This window comes from Ambystoma mexicanum, unplaced genomic scaffold (assembly GCF_040938575.1).
Source record: "Ambystoma mexicanum isolate Mex_15411 unplaced genomic scaffold, UKY_AmexF1_1 Mex_scaf73, whole genome shotgun sequence".
In the NCBI taxonomy this organism is placed as follows: domain Eukaryota; kingdom Metazoa; phylum Chordata; class Amphibia; order Caudata; family Ambystomatidae; genus Ambystoma; species Ambystoma mexicanum.
Window position 1 is genome coordinate 800,495 of NW_027182492.1, and position 21,880 is coordinate 822,374.

The following is a 21,880-nucleotide window of genomic DNA, read 5'->3' on the forward strand; positions in this document are numbered from 1 at the left end:
TCCCATTTTAGCCTGGAGAATTTCAAGAATAAATGGCCAAGAAGATGATTTTCAGGGAAGGCTTCAGGCCTCACTAGGCAAACCGGGGCACCAAAGACCATTAAGTCATGTGTGTGCTCATGGATGTTCCGGGTACGTAGGTGCTCTCGGAGGTCTGTAGATCCCTTTACAAAAAATGTGGTGTAGGTAGTACATTTTCTGGTATCACCATTTTCATCATCATATATATTCAAGTAGTTCAGTCAATTTGTATCAATCAACCATTTCCTCTCTGTATTGTATGGTGGCTAGCCCGGCCTGAGGCGTTTCATCATTTTGCTTGCAGAGGTTTTAAGGGGCTGTGCCTCTCCAAACCTTCGAATACAGACTATTCAGATCTTTGGGCTGTTAATATGGTGTTATCATTACTTAGGCAATAGCCAGATAACTCCTATTGTCCACTTCAGGAGCTCTCAGCTAATCTGGCGATGCGTCTAGTCTCCTTTCACAGTGACAGATATCATGGCATTGGAATGGCCAGGTAGGTCTTTAGCAACATTTGGACATTAAGGATTTCTTGATGCACAAAGTCAGGATATTCTTGCATTCTTTTTTCTGCTTTCAGTGATTGGCCAGTTATGTGTGGTAGAATGCCACGGGGAGCACAAATACCAAACAGCCACCATGAAGAGGTTGGTGGACCAGCTTTAGATTACCCTCCTTAAATGCATCTCACAGTTGCTTTTCGCACTTTCGCAAGGTGGTTCAGAATGGGGTTCAAACATTTCCTCTTTGGCTCTCACTCTTCTGAGGGGTACATGGCAACCAAAGCCTTTTGGCCAGAGGCCCGGCTTCAAGACATCCTCAAGGCAGTTCAATGGTCAAATGATCAGGTCTTTCACACGTTTTACTGTGAACCACTTTTACATGCTATGATTTCAGTGATTTCTATGATGTGAAAGTGCATAATACGAAGCTACTGTGCAATGACATCGAATTTTGATTCTTCTTAGTAGGATATTTTATGACAGGGAGTCGAGATTCTTTCACTGAATAACTGAGGCAGAGGTATTGCCTCCCTTCTCAACTTCTCTTTTATTTTTTTCATAAGCCGCAAACTTCCTCAGACAATTGTTTTGATACATTGATGGTTTTTGCTGGATTTTCAGCATGGGCATGATGGATAGTGTATACTTTGCCTATTTTGATAATCCTACTAAAGATGGAGGAGGGCTTCTCAGCTGCTGGCAGTCGAAATGAGGATGTGTAGAAGAAGGTGGAGCTTATTTAAGTGGTCTGAAATTCTTGATTTCGGATTAGTGGATGAATTGAGTCACTGACCAGAAGGGGTCTGTGAGAGTCCTAGTTTTATATTTTTCATGTTCTTACTGCTTTTTGGCATGAAGAAAAAAGTGAGATGCTCAATGCTCACCACTATGCTTCATTAACAGAATCTCGACTCTCGGTCATAACATACTTGGAATAATCAAAAATATCCTCATGGAGCAGTTTTGTACATGGAAACAGCAGTGATCAGTAATGGTGGAGGCTATGAAAAAACATGGCAGCTGCCATTTCTGCAGATCCCAATGGGTTCTGCCTGCTCTTTATAAATACAAAAGCCCGGCCAGGGTCAGCAGTTATACATGTCTCCCTGCCTGCATCCAAATTGTGATGTGGGCAGAGACTCAGGCGGATTGCCTGCACGGAGCAGGACAACTGACTAGATCCGTGCCCTGTTTCCCTTTCCATGCAGTGAATTGGTTCTAAAATTGCCAAGATGTGGAATAAACATTTTCTTTTCCTCATCGTGTTTTCCTGCATAACACCCATTTTATGTCCACATCTAAAGTACCCTATCGGTGTGCCGGTATCTTTTCACAGCATCTTCAACCTCTACACACACCTGTGAGATCACGTTATGACTCAGCTGAATGCAATGCCTTGACCCACTAAGGATCTTCATCCATGCTTCAATATTTTAAACACTTGTCCAATACCATAGACTTAAACAGGCCCTCAGAATGAACTTTTATAATAAGACCTTCTTAAATCCTTAATGTAGAAATTGGGCCATTTTAATTTCTTCTCGATATTATTGTTTCTTTTTCTTCCTATAATATTTGAGTGACATATAGTTGAAGTATCCTTGCTGCTGTTTGAATACTCTGTGTGAACACCATTCTTCGGGGAGCAGAGTTCGGGAGCCGAGTTAGTGGAGCAGTCTGCAGCAGTCACTGCCTTTCGACGTCCTTTTGTGGAAGCAGATCTTTATTAACCCGAACAAACCTGCGGAGCGGGGAGCGGAGTTCGGGAGCCGAGTTAGTGGAGCAGTCTGCAGCAGTCTGCTGCAGACCCGGAGCAGGACCAACATGGAACCTGAGGTCCGGCCGGGGAAGAAATCAGGCAGAGCTTCGAACATGCCTCCCACGAACACCGTAAGAGGTAACAAAGTAACTAGAATAACCATCGAGGAGGAGCTGCTCGTCGAGCCTGAACACCTACGTACGGAGGAGAAAGTGCAGGAGACGAACTTGGTTGTGAATGACAAAACGCAGCAAAGCAGTCTGAAGCTGGGGGTAATCCCACCCCGCAAGCAAGGGGGCGAGACAGGTCCAAACAAAGTAAACCTTGTCGAAACCAGTGCAGCCCAGATGGGCAACACTCTCCCCCCGGACCCTGCAAATTTACCCGGTGAGAGGGAGCAAGCACCTACCAGCTCCCGGACCCTGCCTCAGACGCCTAGGGGATACGGAGCCAGAGAGGCGAGGCCCGCCGAGTCCGACGCCGACGACATATTTGCAGAGATTCGAGGCTGCCCGCCCGTAGCCAGCAGAGATCGGTGTACCGCCCTAGAGGTGAGTGCCCCGAGCGGGGGAGCGGTCGAGGGCGGCCCACGCTCGAGGCTAGCCTGAGCGTCGCAGGTGGGGCGGGCGACCTCCCAGCCATGGACCGGGAAAGTCCGGTGCCGGCTAAAACCATCACAGAAGCCGGTGTCGAACAGGACTCTCAAGAGGTAACGCCCGGGATAATCATCATACAAGAAAGCGGAGTAAAACCCAGTAAAAAGCCAAGTCCGCAGAGTCCCAAAGATTTAAGGATCACGGAGAAGCTAAACGAAAAAAGAAACGACTCAGCGCCGAGACCAACGGGCACAGACCAGTCCAGAAGGGGACATTTAATAATAGCACAATGTCATGGCCTGGACATAGGCGACCCCAGGATACCTATAACACTGGAAAACCAAGCGCTCAACACAAAGACGACCCCCTCGAAAACGGCAAAAACGCAGACATCAAAACCAACAAACAACTGCGCAGTCTCGCAAAGCAAGGCGGAAGAAATTGCCACAGAGGATCAGGAGAAAAACGAACCAGTTCCGGCAAGAAACTCTGGGGAAAAACTCCAAGTAGCAGCTCGAAAAACCACACAAACAAAGCGCAGAAAACTAAACAAAAAACAGCCGAGAAAAAGAACCATACCAACAAGGAAAGAAGCCAAAAAGGGTCCAGAGACCGTGGGGGAGGAAAAGAAACTCCCCCCAAATGAGCACGAAATCGTAAAGATCATTAAAAGAAGTAGAAAAATAAAGGAAAACTTACCAAATCCGCTCTTCTCACGTCCACTGCAGTCTTTCTTCACTAAACAATACAAAAGAAAGTTAACTGCTGAATTAGAAGTCTCTGACGCCGAAATGTTGGAACTAACTCTTGAACAAACAATGAGCTCCGAACAGAAACACACAGAATCAATTTGGACATACAACCACCTACAAACTAGTGTACCCTCGACTCTAAGTGGAAGCGAGGGCGAAACCACGAACAATGATAAACCGCCAAGCCTACTAACTCAAAATACGCCGGGGCAAGACAAACTAACGGGGTCAGCGCAAGCAGGAAACAGGACCACGACACCGAAGAGCCCTACAACCGAGCAATCAACAAACGGGCAAACAGGCCCAATAGAACAACGACATGCATGGACCTCACCGCATCTACCAACAACATCTCCAATAAACTCCTCAGAAACAACTAGGGAAACAGAGTCCTTACAACAGAGCCGGGCAGGTGAAAAACAAAAGCCGACAAAGAAACAAAACAGAGTCGAACAAGACCAAAACAGATCCATTGATCGGGGAAACCATGACCATGAGATCCTACAAAAAAGGACGGAGAACACTCCCTTTACGCCAAAAAAACCGCCGCCTCACCGACATCGCAGTAGGTTTGCAAAAAGCTACCACAAATGACAAACCTGATATGATCGCAATCATGTCAGCAATGTCAGTGGTTCTAGCTCTTTTCTTCAAGCTTTACGAGGCAATGAAAGAAGACATCAGAGACAACACAGCGGTTCTGGTGAATACAATCGCAAAGATCACACACGTGGAGAGTTACATAACGGCAATCGAAGACCAGGAAAAAGGTGCAAAACATTTTAGGACTAAGAAAATCGAAGAGCTGGAAAAAAAGATCATCAACCTAGAAGGACGCTTAGTCGACCAGAGGAGGTCGGGAGAAGATGCAACAAGATCACAGCCGGCGGGAGAAAAAAGGGAAGAAAAAAGGCCGTCAGCGCTTATAATCCAGGGGACAAAACAACTACAAGTAAGCACTTGCCCTGGCTCGAGCATGGTGTCAGGCAGAGTCAGAGAGGAAGTCGTTCATCTTAGGCACACTAGCATAGAACAAACAGTACAGCAGAAAGAAATACAGAAACCGGACCAGATTACCATAAGCTCACCACGAACAATAGAAGACCTCCTGCTAGATAACGTCCTAATGAACATGTCTCAACATGCGAACATCTCAATTAGCTCAGAAGAGGACAATTCCCCCCTAAACACGGGAAAATCATCACCAAATAGAGCAAGCCGTTACAAAATAACACAAGTGACTGAACAAGTTAAATCAAATGGAGCAAAAACGAAAGAACAGTTAGAAGCGACATTGCCTAGAGAGCCAAGACCAGTCCCAGGGAGTTCCCAAGAAAAACCAAGGACGAAATGGAGAAGTAAGGCGACCTCTCAGATTCAACATAATAAGAACAAAACACGCCTTTTCAAACTGGAGCAAAAAGAAGAGGGAAAAAATCATCTGATCCTAAACCGTTCGACGGTAATGTACTTGATGAAGAAAACGAAATCTCTGAGGAACATGGTAACAGAGGACATAAAGCGGGTGGAACCCTATCACAGAAAAAAGTTAGCTAAAGCATATTTACATGTCAAAAGCGAAGCAGTGGAAAAACTTGACGGTACAGCCTTTGAAGAAATGGAGAAAATGGTTTTTAAACTAATAGAAGTGGCAACCGTGGAAAAAAAAGAAGAAACTGAAGGCAATGACCCAAGACAAGGAGAGAAAACAAGTTTGGAAAATACATCAACGAAAATACAGACTCCTGACCCACAGAACCACACAGAAGACACTGACGGGAATAAGCCTTACAAAATGGTGAAGGAGCGATACCAAGCACCTGGCCAAGGGGCCAGAGAGGGAAAAGCAGAGAAAGACATAACAAAAAAGAAATCGGTAAATCAAGCCGACGAAGTCCTGGCAAAAACCAAATGGTATGGCCTATTCAAGCTGGAACGATGCAACGCAGCGAAGGAGAGAGCACCGTTAAACCGTCCAAAGATACTTCAGATAATGAACAGTGCAAAGGAGTTGAGACATCTGACGACGGAAGACATCAAATTAGTCGAACCCTACCACAGGCAAGACAGACCTAAAGCATACATACACATTGAAGCAGATAGCAGGGAAAAATAGGATTAAAAGCCTATCAAGAACTGAAAGAGATGGGCTTTCTGCTAACAGATCTAAATAACCAGAAAACGAAAAATGAAGGAAATCAGCAGACACTATTTAACAGACAAAAACAAAATCCAAACAAGAAAAATCATATAAAAGAAAATAGCCAGAATCATCAGGACCTACGCCCACAAGGGAATAAAGACGCGGCAGAACACCCAGAAGTAAGGAAACAGAGAGAAGCAACGCCGCCAGTGCGCAAACTACAAGGTCCATGGAACTGGTTACGCTCAACGATAAACGCAAACAATACCAAATAGCAACGACAAGGGCCAGTCCTCCAAAACAGCCAGAGCCCAGTAGGAAAAGAGGGTCGGCCCGTAAATGAGATTTACAGCCTGGGGTCATGGAACACCCGAGGACATAACCATCTTACTCAGACAAGCAACGTAAACCTGGGTCGTTATGACATATTATGCCTACAAGAAACCTGGCTTTCAGTCAAACCAACACTCGATGGTTACACGGTTCAGATTTCTCCGGCGGTCAAAGGCCTTCTGGGAAGACCCTCAGCGGGCCTTTTGACAGCGGTCAAAACAGGCCGGGGCATGGATGAGCCAAAGAAATGGAAGGAAGCATACGAGATGCTGGTATCGCTGACCACTTGGCCCGCCCAAAACAACAAACGAAGAGGAAAGTGCAAAAAAAACCTCGCCATTATTAATTGCTATTGGAATCCCCAGCGGATGTCAACCGAAACCTTTTGTCTAAATATGGGGAGCACGATAGATCAGTTATATGAAGCATTCAAGGACATCAATATCATCATATCCGGTGACCTAAACGCGAATTGCAGCGAGTCAAACAGCACAACCCCGAAACGTTCAGACCACTCTCAAAACCGAGGGAAAGCGTGGAACGAACTGATTTCTGGAAGAGACATCCAAAACATCGCAACGCTATTCCCAAACCAAATCAATATTCCGACTTGGGAAAGTGGAGAGTCAAAAGCTTCAATAGACCATATATGCATGTCAGCAGGCATGATTGACTCGATGATGAGTTTCAGAGTTGAAAAAACTAACAACAGTGATCACAACTTGGTCACCTGCTCGTGGAAAGGTACGAAAACAACAAAACTAAGATACCCTCTAGAAATAGAAGCCAATAACCAGAGCATCAGACTAAAGCTCACAGAAAAGGACATAAAGAAATTTAGGCTTGCATGGGGAAACAAACTTAAGTCAAACAAAAAGGAAGATATAAAAGAAAGACCGGACTATACACCTTTCCTAGTACTCTACAGAAAACAAAGGGGAAAATCCAATCAGGTCTTCAACCACCAACACGCTTTCAACATTGAACTGGTGAACCAAAGAAAACTGAGCCGTACTCTAAGGAGAAGAGCCAAAAAATCAAATGCCGAGACAGACTGGCACCTTTGGCATAAAGAGATGAATAAATATGCAAACTGGCTAAAACAACATAAGGCACTTCAATACCAGATAGATGCAGAGGCGATGATGAAAATTTGGGAGTTAAAAAACTCAAGAGCATTTTGGTCCCTTCTTAACAAATCGACCATTGCGAAATCTGCACCTCTTTGTAATGCAGTATCGGAGGAGAAATGGATAACCCATATCTCATCAGAATTCGAAGAGGCTGAAAATCCAACATCGCTCATACCAGAAAACATCTGCATAAACTGGATAAATGTAACAAGTCAGGAAGATATAAAAGCAAAGATCATGAAGCTAAAGGCCTCCAGAGCCCCGGGACCGGACGGGCTCAGCAATGTAATGCTAAAACAATTTCCCACACAATGGTCAGAGGTAATAAGCGAAATTTTTGAAGAGTGTGAACATACTAAGAAAATCCCAGAATCGTGGCTCAAAGCGGTTATAGTCCCGATCTACAAAAAGGGCGCCCGCGAAGACCCGGCAAACTATAGACCAATCGCCCTTTTAGATGTCATCAGCAAAATATATGCATCTCTCCTGCTAGACAGCTTCAGGGTCTGGGAAAAAAACGCCAATTTCAAAGACAATCTACAAGTGGGCTTTCAAAAAAACGGATCCACTGGAATAAACATCATGATTATCAACATCCTAACGGCCAAGATAAAAGAAGGGGCCCCAAAGATCTACTTAGCTTTTATCGACCTATCTAAGTCTTTCAACAAAATAGATAGAAACCTTCTGTGGGCAAAACTCCAGAGCTGGAATTGTCCACCCTCAGTCCTGGAACCTATAAAAGCGTTGCACACAGATAACACCGTCAGAATCAAACTCAGTCAGGAAGGAATTCTGTCAGAAGAAATCAAGATAACACGCGGGGTTAAACAGGGTTGCCCCCAAGCTCCAACCCTCTTCATTTCATTTCTGAGCGATTTCCAACACGCCGAAAAAGAAATCAGGTGTTTCCCACCAAAAATTGGCAACACCACGGTACCAAGATTACTACACACCGACGACATTATCTTGATAGACCAAACAAAAATAGGTCTCCAGCGGAAACTAGACAACCTGGCGAAGTACATCAACCAAAACCGCCTGATCATTAATAAGAACAAAACAAAAGTGTTGGTTCTCGAAAAAACACAGAGTTCGAAAAACAAACAACGAATACTCTACTTGGAAAAAGAAAAGCTAGAAACAGTGAAATCGATCAAATACTTGGGAGTCGACCTGGACAGCACCAAAACAGCTCAAACAATGCAGCGGACTCTATGGGATAAAGCAAAGCGGCTAGCATCACAGACCCGACTGGTCAATAAGAAGTTTGGGAAATTCTCCCTGACACCTGCAATTAACTTCTATAAAGGAAAAGTGATCCCCGCCCTGACTTATGGAATGGAAGTATCACTCTCAATGCCAACAAACATCTGGACAAAACTGGAAGGCCTAATATGGAAATCAGTTTTGGGAGTCCCAAATTCTACCTCAATGGCAGCGATAAGAAGGGAGCTGGGCCTTGTACCACTCGAATCCATGGTGGATGAAGCAGCAATGAACTTTTTCAGGAAAATTATCCTGGAGGAGCGCTCCCCAGCCATCGCCATGATCAAAGAGGAGATGGATTTAGCCAAATGTGCAGCCTTGGAAGTATGGAAGGAAAAAACAAGAGCAAAATTACTAGAAATTGCGTGCTCAGTGAAAGAACTGAAAGAAAACCCTGACAGAATAAAGAAAAAAGTAGTCATGATGGACTGGATCAGAACGCTAGATCTCGCAACAAAAAACAAACTTCTCACCCACCTCCCCCCAACTTTCAATAAAGTAAAATCGCCAATCAAATACTGCAAAACATTTCCAGATAAAAGGAAACGAAACCTGCTCATAAAAGCAAGATTAAACCTGCTACCTACCAAAGAAATACTTTCGATTAGATCGAAATCAGAGGAGGCAAACTGTTGATTATGTAACAAACCAGATACAAAAGAAACCTTAAAGCACCTGTTACTCACCTGTGAAAATAACAAACAGAACAGAAATACGTACCTACTTCCTTTGGCAGAAAATCCATGGATATTTGAAGAAATAGAGATATGGAATAGACTGATTTCGGGAGAATCTACAAGGTGGTCGATGGCCATGGCGAACTTAATTGAGGCAACTTTTAAGCAGCTAAGAGAAAGCCCTGCAACAGTTACTCCAAGTGTAGTAGAAGATTCGGGCACAGATGATAGGGAGACTTCGGTCCCAAGGATAAACAAATAAACAACCAACAAACAATACCTAACAACTTTGTGCACGTACACGTTGAACAGGGCCACATAGCCAGGGTCCTTATATCCAAGGCGAGAAATAGAGACAAAGAAAGAACGACAGAAGGAAACAAAGATAAAGAGGAAGCGTCAAACTGTTCGATAAGTTTTTCAGATTTTCTTTTCTGAACAAAATAAATCGAAAATAAATAAATAAATAAATAAATAAAAAAATTCTTCTAATAACTTATTTTGCATCATGCTAAGCGTACCAAAGAAAGTTGGTGCTTCATGTTTTGTTGTGGGAATACCATTTTTGGTGGTGTGCAAACTCTGGTAAAGTGAATTAAACTATAACATTTACTTCCAATCTTATCTGTCCAGTGACTGCTTCCCAAAAATAAAAGTTAGAGGGCAGCAAGGTTTTTCTGACTACAAAGAAACATTTTGAAAAATGTGACAAAATACTGTTATGACTCTACTGTGTCTTTTGTAGAAACAAACATTGTTTTGATTTGCCCAATAAGTCTGTGACATATTAAAATCACCAGATGTGGCTACATTTAAAACTCAGCATATTATCCCAAAACCTTGCACTGTTTGTCCATGACAGATTCTAAGAGGAGATGGGGGCCATGAACATACCTCCTCGTAGAGTGTCTCCACAATGACATTGGTCCCATCCATGGATAACTTCAGTTCCAGGATGAGGGACTCCATCTCCTTGATCTCCAGTTTCAGCAGCTCAAAGTCCAGCTCCGTGTAGGATGCTCCTTCCATCGCTTCCACCCGGATGGTGAGATTTGTGATCTTCTGCAGGTAGATGTTTAAGGTCTGCTGATAGCTGTGGATCTGAAGATGGATATATTTCTTAGATGGCTAGCAGTTCAGGCATAAGACACCCCATATTGAAAATCTGCACTTAAGTCCTACTTTTATAGCTAGCTGAAATGGAGCAGGTTATGAGGCTTTACATCTCAGAGGATGTGTGCTATAACAGGTGTTATGGGCTCATGCCCAAGCTATGGGCCTGATGTGAAGCTGAAGCTACCAACAACGGTAAGGGATTATAACACCTGTTACAGCCCTATCCGCAGGATCTATAATCCCATTATAATATGGGGGTGGGGAAGTGCATTCAATGTCGCCTCCCCACAATCAAGATGGTGGCACCCGGGTTAGGGCCTTAGGTGGCTGGAGAAACGCGGGCAGTACACTGTGTGTTCTCGCCAGTGTTTCTGGCCTCCTGATTGGCTGAGCGCCCTTCCCCAGGTGTGAATAAGAACATTATTTAAAGGACTTTATACAGAGAGTGCAGGCTGCCATGTATTATAAGGGGAGTTAATGTATTCCGAGTTCTTTCATAAGTCAAACAATCTAAAGAGTAGCATTTCTCACCTTGGTGATTTCCTGCTGAACACTGATGTTCAGGCTGTAAGAAATGTCCACTAGGGACTCCATTCGGTCCGCAGGGAAGGTGGTATCTGGTAATATCACAGTGCAGAGGCACTGCCCATTCTCATTCATGGATCCATTGACGTGCTGTACATTCTAGAAAAAGGGGGAAGTGAGGAGTTACAGCAACATCGAAATTACTAAACCATGACAATGGTAATAAAACCTCCTGCCTTCAGTTTTACTTTCAGTGCTTATTTTATTGTAACCTCTCACTTTTTTCCCTTTCCTGTCTGTGTTTCTTTATTTCTGCTTTTCCTTAAAATAATAATAAAAATGGTATATACTGCAAAAAAGCCCTCTGCTGTAATGTATATTAGCACAAGGAGATTATCATTGACCTCCTCTCAACCAGTCAGAATGTTCAGAATGCAGTTAATGACTACTAATATTGACTGCACTCCAAACATGTTGACTTCAAAAGCAGACAGGGAAACAACAGAATACAATGGCCAAGTCAGTTTGCTTTCGACAAGATGCTTCCTCTATGGAAGATTTTTTTTTCACAGCAACATCCTATTTAACACATCAGAAGGAAAGCTAAAACATGGATATATCCTTCCACTTGCTTATACATAAATTTAACATGTCACTTAATGCATGTTCATTTTGGAAGAAAAACGAAAATCAATAGAAAATGGCTTTTTCCATCACTGCAATTTTTCCCCATGCAGTGCAACTTTAGTTTTATTAGCTTTTTCAGCTGCAGCACCTCACAGCATCTTTTTAGCAGAATTAAAGGGTTGTGTTGCTACATTGCGTGCCATCCATGTGGCATTCCAAAATGGCGGTCTGCTTTTCCTGGAGGTTGAGGCCACTTGCAGTACCCTGGATTGTGCCTCCTGCACTCCCTATAGGCCAGCTGGGCCTTGAAACTCGCCAATCGGGGACTGGCAGGCTTCAGTCAGCCCCCTGCTCAAAGGCCAACCTCCAAGGCCCCTGTCTGCTCCCTGTCCGCTTCCAAAACGCTACTTGGGGTCATATCAGCTCCACAACACCAACTCTCATGATGCTGCCACCTCACTCTGCAATGAAACCTGGACTTCCTTGACATTTACACCTCTTGTACTATGGGTTAGTTTCCTCCTTTCTGACCTCCACCACCCTCTTTGCCCTCACTTTCCTTCTCTGCTTGTTCTGTCATGTAAATGCTCTCAAAGGCATTGCGATACTGCACCCACCACTAGCATCCAAATCCAGTTGTACTGTTCAAACTTAGCTGGGCTTGTGCATTCTATTTGAAAGTCAAACTTAGCTGTGCTTGTGCATTCTATTTGCAGGTCAAAGTCAGCTGTGCTTGTGCATTGTATTTGAAATTCAAACTTAGCTGTGCTTGTGCATTTTGCATCGGGTTGAACTAGCAGTGTTCTGGTGTAGACTTGTTCCCATTTTTGCTAGAATGACATGCTTCTCTGTAACCTGCTGGCCCAGTGACTGTTCCACACTGTTGTCCCTGTTCTTCTCTTTCCTGCCCTCTCTACGCACTCATGGCGCTTTCTATTTCCCCTATCTTCTCCAACTGCTTCTCCATCAGCTATCCTTCCCTTCTCACTAAGTCTGATAGGAAGAAGTTTAAAAAGGATATCTTGGTCGCCAACCCTGGTCTCCCCATCGCAGATACCTAATTGCAGCGCTTCCTCCAGACCGACCCTCACTGACATCCTCTTTGTCGTTCCTTCGTCAGATCTATTGACTATTCATATGATCTCCATGATCTCTCCTCTCTCCTCCTCTCCCATTAATGGTGGCACCCGTTTGGAAGCCCCAATGGGCCACTTCGACTCCTCTAAGGTCATCTTTAATGTCTATCTAAATGACACCATCATGGTCCAGGGCCCTCAGGCCAATCTCATCCTCTTTGAGAGGCATTTCCCTCGCCTCATCAATTTCCTTTCATCTCCTGCTGTCCCCTACTCTCCCCCCTTGGCTACCTTGCACTCTCCTCCCTCATCTCTTGCCTCACCTTGGGCTCCTTCCTCACCTCCACAGGGTGTACCTCTGATCTATACCGCCCTCACTCCCCAGCTCCCCAGAAGGGCTTTAAGGCTGGCAACCTTCTTCATCTTGCCACTCTCAACTCTTGCTCTGCTGTCAAACACTCATCTGACATATGTCACCTCCTAGAAGAAATTGACCTCGATGTCCTTGGTCTTACCGAGACATGGTTCACAGCCAGCTCTGTCACAAGCTTTTCAAATGCCTTTTCTGCAGGCTTTCTCTCTCTCCTAGCTACTATCTTACCATGGCTACTCTCTCCCGGCCCCCTGGTCAGATCACCTAATTTCTCTCTGAATGGGCAGACCTCTTCTCCTCCGTTTTGGCCTCCACCACTCAACTCCTCCTTCTTGGTGACCTCAATATCCATCTAGACTCTCCTTGTTCTTCCTCTGTACTCTTCCGTGATGTTGTGATTTCCTCTCCCTTTCTATCCTCCCTCTGGCCCGACTCACTGTGCAGGGCATACTCTTGATATCTTGATCTCCTCTAACCTCCCCCTCTCCATCCCTCTGACCACTCCTCCCTCCTGGAGTGATCACTCCCTCCTCTCCTTCTATCTCTCCCTTTCTACCGCCCAGGCCAAGCCAACTCCAACACTGCCACCTACCTTCTCGACATCCGACCCATGAAGTGTGTGTCAGTTGAGGCTTTTTCACCGCCACCTTCCTTTCCCTAACCCCCTCCCCCACTGATATGATATGATATTTTATTTGTATCGTGCTCGTACACAGGTGTTTCAGAGCGCGACTACGCAAGGAAGGGGAACAGGGGAGAACAACACAACACAAAAACGATCTTACTAGGCCCAGTCACATTGAGAACGTGCAAGTGCATGGGAAAGGGAAAAGGGGGAAAAGTGCATGGAAGGTGGAGAGTGGAAAGTGCGGAGCAGAGGAGAGCAGATAAATAATAATAAATAAAATAAAAAGAAAATAAACAGTGGTAGTGCAGCCAGCAAGTGGCAAGTGCTGTGTTTAAGGCAGCAGACATAGTAAGTCTGATAAAAGCAGAAAAAGAAGAAAATGGGGGAGGGCTGTATGGACACAGTAACAGTCCCCAGTGCAAGGGGTGGCCAGGAGCAAGTGCAGGAGGGTGGCATGGTGAGCAGGTACCTGGGCCCAGGGGACAGAAGGTGGCCAGGTGCACAGTGCCAAGAGAGAACAGATCAGCAGGCGAGAGGGGGAGAGAAGGCAGAAGCAAAGACAAATGTCTTGAGGTGCTTCTGAACGTAGATGGTTCTCCTCAAGTTTTAGAGTGGCAGGGAGGCTTATCCAGAGGGAGGTCCCAGCAGAAGATAGAGATCTACTTTTAGCTCGTTTCTTTGAAAAACAATTGACCTGGAGGGAGTCATAGGTAAAGGAGCGAAGAGCTCGAGAGGGGAGGTATTTGCAGAGCGATAGCTGAAGGTATTTTGGACCCAAGCCCCAGAAAGCCTTGTGGACAATGCAGAGGGTTTTGAATTTAATCCTTGCATCCACTGGAGCCAATGGAGAGATTTCAGAGTGGGAGAGATACGATCCCAGGAATTGAGGCCAAGGACAAGTCTTGCAGTCCTGTTCTGGATAAATTGCAGAGGAAGGAGAGTAGAGGCAGGTAGATTTAGAAAGAGGCTGTTACAATAGTCCAACCTAGAGAGAACCAGAGCTTGGGAGACAGTGAGCTTCTGAGGGAAGGAGAGGAAAGGCAGAGTGCCTCTGAGGAGGTGCAGTAGGAAGTTTGACTTTTTAGAAACCTCAGAGAAATGGGCGGAGAAGGAAAGTGAGGAGTCAAAGATGACTCAGAGGTTCTTAGCCTCACAGGTAGGGGTTGGGAGGAGGGCCAAGGGAGGCAGGCCAGAGGGTGAGGGAAAAGGATGGAGATGGTGTGCCGATGAGGATGATCTCAGTCTTGCTGGCATTCAGACAAAGATCATTGGTGGCAGACCAATCTTGAATGGCAGTTAGGCAGTGAGAGATGAGAGAGGGAGAGGAGGCGTCCGAGGGCAGCCGGAAAATGAGTTGAGTGTCATCAGCGTAGCACTGGAAATTTGAGCAGAAAATGACAATGCAGTGGGCAAGAGTTGCCAGGTATTGGTTGAAGAGCCAGGGTGAGAGGTTAGACCCCTGGGGAACCCCACAGGTAGAAAGGAAGATAGATGATAGGAAGGACCCCAGTTGGACCTGGCTGACTCACATCCTGACACAGCCCGATCTATGCTCTACTCTTCAATTTCTGATACTCTTGATGCTCTTGCCCCTGTCATGAGGATCCACTTGAAGCCCAAAGCCAAGTGCAATTTTTGGTATGACTCTGACCTAGCTACACTGAAATGTAAGTGTAGGGTGGCTGAGAGGAAATGGAGGGCTTCATGTTCATCCTCTGACAAACTGGCCTGTCACCTGCTCCAAAGGCATTACCGACTCTCTGTCCACACTAAGAAGAGATCCCACATCCAAGCCTGTGTCTTTGCGGCATCTAACAACTTGGCCAAACTCTTTGAAATCTGCAAGGAGCTGGCCAATCCTGCTACAGTCTCTACCTCTCCTGTCACTTCCCAGACCCCCTGCACGGCCCTTGCCTCTCACTTCATCTAAAAAACCCAGGAAAACCTGTCCACACTCTCGTCCCCTCCTGTCTCCTCCCCTCTCATTCTGTAAACTCTGGCCCTCCTACAGCCACCCCCTTCCCACTTTGTCATCCTTTCCTCTATTTTCTCCTGACAAGGTTTCTAGACAAATCTGATCTATAAAATTCTCGTCAAAACAGGTTTTTCCCTGTTCCTCCAAATCCATCAAGGACCACATTGACACCCTTGCGCTTGCCCTGGAAGATTTTTGCAACCATTCCTTTGCCTCAGGAGCCTTCCCCTCCCCTCTGAAGAACTCTCTTAGGCACCCTCTTCTCAAGAAACCCACAGCCGACCCTTATGCCTGGCTAACTATCACCCAATCTCCATTACTCCTTTTCTGGGAAAACCTCTGGAAAAGCTGGCCATCTCACAGCTTAACTTTCACTCTGACTATGTTGGTTGTCTCCATGACCATCAGTCTGGCTTTAGAGCAGCCAGAGTCATGGTAACTGCTCGCCTGAACATCCGTGAAGATCTGCTTTCCAACCTTGACTCTAACATGCACTCTATCCTCATCCTACTCGATCTCTCCTCTGCCTTCGACACATTCAACCATACGATCCTGCTCAACCGTCTCCATGACAACCTGGGTATCACCGATCAGGGTTTGGCCTGGCTGACCTCTTTCCTCTCTGATCGATCCTCCCAGGTCCAAATATGGTACTTCCTTTCATCTAGCTCCCTTTCTACCTGTGGTGTTCCCCAGGGATCTAACCTCTCACCCTGGCTTTTCCACCAATACCTGCCAACTCTTGCCCACTGCATTGACATATTCTGCTCCAATTTCCAGTGCTATGCGGATGACACCCAACTAATTTTCAGGCTTCCCTCTGCCACCTCTTCTCCTTCTCTCATCTCCGACTGCCTATCTGCCATTCAGGATTGGTGTGCCGCCAATGATCTCTGCCTGAATGCCAGAAAGACGGAGATCCTCCTCATTGGCACACCTTCACCCTCCTTTCCTGTCACTCTTTGGCTGGCCTCCCTTGGCCCTCCCTCTACCCCCCACCTGTGAGGCTAAGAACCTCTGGGTCATCTTTCACTCCACGCTATCCTTCTCCGCACACCTCTCCGATGTCTCCAGAAAATCCAACTTACTACTGCACCTCCACAGAGGTATTTTACCTTTCCACTCCTTTCCCCAGAAGCTCACTGTCTCTCGAGCCCTGGGTCTCTCTAGGTTGGACTATTGCAACATTCTCTTCCTAAATCTACCTGCTTCTACTCTCCACCCTTTGCAACCTATCCAGAACAGGACTGTGAGACTTGTCCTTGGCCTTAAGCCCTGGGATCATATCTCTCCAGCCCTGAAATCTCTCCATTGGCTCCCAGTGGCTGCAAGGATTAATTTCAAGACCCTTTCCATTGTTCACAAGGTTTTCTGGGGCCTGGGTCCAAAATACCTTCAACTCCCCCTCCGTAAATACCTTCCCTCCCAAGCTCTTTGCTCCTCCACCTCTAAACTTGAGGAGAATCATCTCCGGTTCCGTAAGCACCTCAAGACCTTCCTCTTTGCTTCTGCCTTCTCGCTTCCTATCCCCTGCTGATCTGTTCTGTCTTGGCATTGTGCACCTGGGTACCCTCTGACTTTCAGGCCCAGGTACCTTCTCAAGCACTGCCTCCTGGCAATCCCTTACACTGGGGTCGGTATCTGTTACCCTACAGTCCCCCCCACCCCACCTGTTTTTCTGCACTTATCTGGCACATCCTGTCTGCTGCCTTATACCCAGCACTTGCATCTTGCTGGCTGCACTACCTCTGTTTGTTGCTCTTATTGATTGTTTTATTTATTTTCTCCTTGCTCAGCCCTCCCCCCCATGCACTTTTCCGCTTCTTCCTCTCCCTTGCACTTGCACGTTCTCAATGTCACTGGGCCTAGTAAGATCATTGTTTTTGTCCTCCCTTGTTCACCTCACTTGCCTTGTCGCGCTCTGAACCACTTACGTACGAGCGCGATACAGATACAATATCAATATCAATTTCAATGTTGTACCCACTTCAGTTCCACCAAACTTGCAATTAAAATACTTAACTGATCAAGACAACCTTGTTATTTAAACACTGCAAAACAAAACCACATTTAATATACAAATTCTCTTTGCTTACTTTACTTACCATTAAAGTCACGTTTTAACTTGACCACCAACACTCCCAAATACGTATTGCTCCTACCACTGTGGTGTTCATGTTGCTCCAGTTCATAATTTGACAGCAGGGACCTGGTAAATTTGCACAGACGTAATCAGGCCCCCTCCAGTAAATGTTCGGCATTTGCATGGCAGAGTGAAAAAGTGCAATGCAATAGGTGGCGTACGCATGTGAAAGCCACCTTTTGCCCTGCACTTTTGCACTCCGCCGTGCAAAGTGAGTAAACGCTGTCTGGCATGCTTGAATGCCATGCAGGGTTTAGTTTCAATTATGAACACTGCTTACCATGCACACATAATAACCAGGATTCACAAATACAATTAAACCCTGCCCGACATGCTCGCATGTCGGGCTGGGTTTAATTTTAATTGTAAACGCTGCCTGCCATGCAAGCTAGGCAGGTAGCATGTACACTGGATCCCTATGCGATCTGCCTGCTTTATGATGCTTTATGCGGGTGCATCATAAAGCAGACAGACCCCATAGGAATATCCAGCAAGTGTGCCGACATTAAAATCCATGTCTGCGCAAATGCTGGAGCATTTGTATGGTGAAGAGGAAGGAAGGTGACAGAAACGCGAGTTGTGTTCCTTCACTCCTCTCTGCCATACAAATGAAGGAAAATGGGGAGTAAAATTAATGGCAGCTCTAATAGCCTTGCACAAGGCTTCTACGCCTTCCATTAACGTTATGCAGGTCTCGGGAGGATGGCACATGGACAACATGCTCGCCTTGGAAGCAAGACGACATGGAGCAACAGAGGTTCGATCCCTGAGTCCGTGCTTAGAAACCTCTGGGTATTAAGCACGTTATAAATAACTCATATCATAGGCCCCCATGAAACATGAGCCCCTATGTGTTAATTGCCCATTAGACATCGGGAGGAGTCATTATAGCTTGGGAGCAAAGAGGGTATGAAAGCTATGCCTGATTCTGGAGGCCACAACCACTAAGGGGTTAAGGCAGACAGTGGAGAGCTCAGAGATGAGCACACACAATGGTGCCTGCTTAAACCACAGGTTTTTTGAAGAGTGGCTTAAGGCGATAAACATACATATTCCGTGGGAAAGAACGCAGCGTGAACATGATAAATACAAGCAAATCCTCCAAGAAAATACACAGCCTAAAAAGCAGGCACTTTCAACAGACGTTGAACTAGACATTGTGGAAAGCGATAAGTAGGAGGAGGCTCGGAAGGCTCCTTTTTTTAATGGAATGGTTATAAAATGCTTATAAAATACTGCACGTAAGAAGGTCTGACACTGAGAGTAATAGTACTGAACAATAGGCCTAGAGTGGCAAACTAAGCGGGGCTGCAGATCTAGAGAAGACAGCAAAATGTCCCCACTGGAAGGACCAACCGGTCCTTATTTATACTTATTTTATACAGCTAGAATAGGTGGCACTGGGCAACTGAGTACATTCAAGCGAGAAGGTGACGGATTCCAGGATGTGGTGTGTATTTCAAACTTATGAGTGAGGGTGAGACTATGAGGAAAACACCACAGAGCAAGAGCACTGCAGAATCACATTATGGTGCGAGAGGGGAGCAGGGGTGGTGAGGAGAGAGATTTGGAGGAACACTTTCTAATGGATGGGACCCTTGGGGATAAGCGTCCTGTGAAATGCCAGGGATGTTATTTTCCCTCCTGCGTGCCTTCCAAATTCCCCTATGCCTTAAGGTGGGCTAGGCAAGAATGGCTCTTCAGGCCTGGTCCGAAAAAAGAAAAAAATAACACCCGCTCCATGTTTTCCTGATATCCACATGAAGACATTTGAATTTAGTCGATCTGGATGCAAACTATTTACACAGTTAGGTGTTATTCTGAAAGCCTGGTGTGTTGTGGGGCTCTTGATGACCGAACTTGTCTACATCTAGGCTAAGATCCCTATTTTAGAGGGAGCAGGTCAGGTATGATGCTAAATCTAATGCTTTTACTTTATTCCAGGAATGTCTTGGATTGGTTGAAAGGCATTTCATGCATGTCTCTCACCTTTCACTGCGTCAGATTATTTCGTCCATGAAGTACATCTGTTTTAAATGCGAGAAGTGAAATACTCACTGAGGACGCTGCGTGGCCCTGGACGAGGGATGCGGCGAGGAGCAGGCACAGCAACATCCTGAACGTCTCTGCTGAACTGGCATCAACCTAGACGCACATTCCGCTTTTATAGATGGACATTGGGGGGAGGGGGCAGGGGGTATGGTACCACCAGGTCAACTTTTGGTACATGATTAATCTAATTTGCGAAGAAATCCGACCTTCGGACTGGACCACCAGGAAATAGCGATTCAGCGATTCAACGAATCATTACATACGTGCTTAAGATAAGCGCAGCAACAGTAGCATTTTCTCCAGGTCATTGCCGTTTTGTGGCTTGCTATACACGTGATAAGGCACGCACTTACAGTAGTCATTGATCCACATATGCATGGGATTTACATAGTGCGCGCCTTGCTGGCATGGAATAAAAAGGGCAGTGCAAATAACTGGAGAAGGCCGTGAAAGGTCATGGGGAGCTGCGGGGGAGGAGAGGGAATGATGGGGAAGAGGTGGTATCACAGGCCCAACAGTAGCAGAAAGAACTACCTTCCCAGAGCAAGTCAAGCCTATCTCAAAGGCATTACTGATTGAAGAATACCAGAAAAAAATCATTAAAATCCAGAGCAATGCGAACAAACATAATACAGCTCTATTCATAATCACTATGCATGTGGTCTCCTCATCTTAGGGGATCACACAGGGTGCCTCATTAAGATTTTGGCGCCATCACGTTTGTAATGCTGCAAAACTCTTTTACCGTTACTGCATGCACGAAGCATGCGGTAACACGATTCCGTGTCATGCAGATCCTTCAGTTATGCCCCATTTTGAATGGCCATAGGTCTCCAAAGGCAAATGGCATGGTTTGGAATGCACTAGTACAACCTGCAGTAATATTGCATGTGGTAATAGTTTTGTGTAGATTCATTTAATTGTGAAACATGAATTGGGCAGTGTGGTAAAAAAATGTACCCTTAATTAGGTAATTAGTAAAAAATACCAATGCAAGAAAAACGCATAACAGAAACAAGCAGCCACCATTTGTATTTACATTTGCATATATTTAATTAGCGCCTTTTTGCTAAAGAAATAATGACAAAGGCTGAAGCCAAACAAACAGATGAAAAGAAGAAATCATTAATTTCACAGAGTAGAGAGTAGGTGAGCTTTAAGCTAAGTATGCAATAGTTGATGAGAAGGAGAGGAGCGGATAAAAAGTGGAACAGAGTTCCAGTGATTGGGTGCTAAAAGAGAAAATGAGCAAAACCCGGCAGTGAGGAGTGTGTGCCACACACTATCTCGTGGCTAAGCTCCACATATCTGATGGCAAATGCTCCTCGCACAACAAATTGACCAACTGGCTTGAATCACAACTCATCCGCAAACAGAGGATCTGCAAAGAATCCTTCTCTTGTCACGCTCCCACCCTATGGAACACGATACCTCTGTTGGCTCGGAATGCCCCCACAATTATCAATTTCTCAAATTTTGCAAATCTCTCAAAACATGGCTTTTTCAACAACATCTGACCAAGGACTAATTCCAATGAACACACATACCGACACACAGACCTCAACTCACAGTACTGAGCTACTTTTAAAAGATGACCAAGGAAAAAGGGGAGTAGCTCCTTATTCTGGGTACGCTGCTTTTTAAATGGTTTTAGAAGAAAACAAATATTGCGCACCTAAATAAGGTTGGGATAATTTCACAATGTAGTATTTTTCAGACAAAATGTTGAAAACACAAAAACGTTTGTTAACAAAGACATTTTTTATGGTAAAGTGAATTTGAAACAGGTCTGCTGACATGTGTTTCGACCCAACACGGGTCCTTTTCAAGGCAAAACTGTACATTGGTAGAACAAAAATAAATAAATAATACCATTAGGTATAACATCATGATAAGAACAAAAGACATAAATAAAAAACAGATTGGATATACTCCATGCAGTGGGGTATATGTATGGTCCACCATACAAATCAGAAAACAAAGCAAATATTAGCATTACACCCAATGCATGGAAAAGGGGCCAATAACACCAGAGAAAACACAGAAGAGAACACACATATGTTGAACGGCAAATATAAAAATGCATTACCAATGTTGATGGTGAGTAACGTCATGTCCAGAACAGAAGATTGAAGGGTGAAGGGTTGCGTACAAAAGAGACAGTAAGTTGCGGTGG

The 21,880-nt window shown here is 45.2% G+C and overlaps 1 protein-coding gene across 2 annotated transcripts in view; it reads right to left on the minus strand.

The window, feature by feature from the left end:
- LOC138562835 (olfactomedin-4-like) overlaps nt 1-21,880 on the minus strand; it is a 503,030-nt gene that overhangs the window by 79,707 nt on the left and 401,443 nt on the right. The window contains exons 1-3 of one of the 2 annotated variants that reach the window (XM_069642807.1): nt 19,711-19,767; nt 10,837-10,989; nt 10,084-10,290 (exon numbers count right to left, since the gene is read on the minus strand). In XM_069642807.1, the coding sequence (XP_069498908.1) occupies nt 10,084-10,290; nt 10,837-10,989; nt 19,711-19,767 (417 nt within the window). Of the gene's footprint in view, nt 1-10,083; nt 10,291-10,836; nt 10,990-19,710; nt 19,768-21,880 lie in introns of those variants that run through there. The other variant, XM_069642808.1, reaches the window with a different exon arrangement.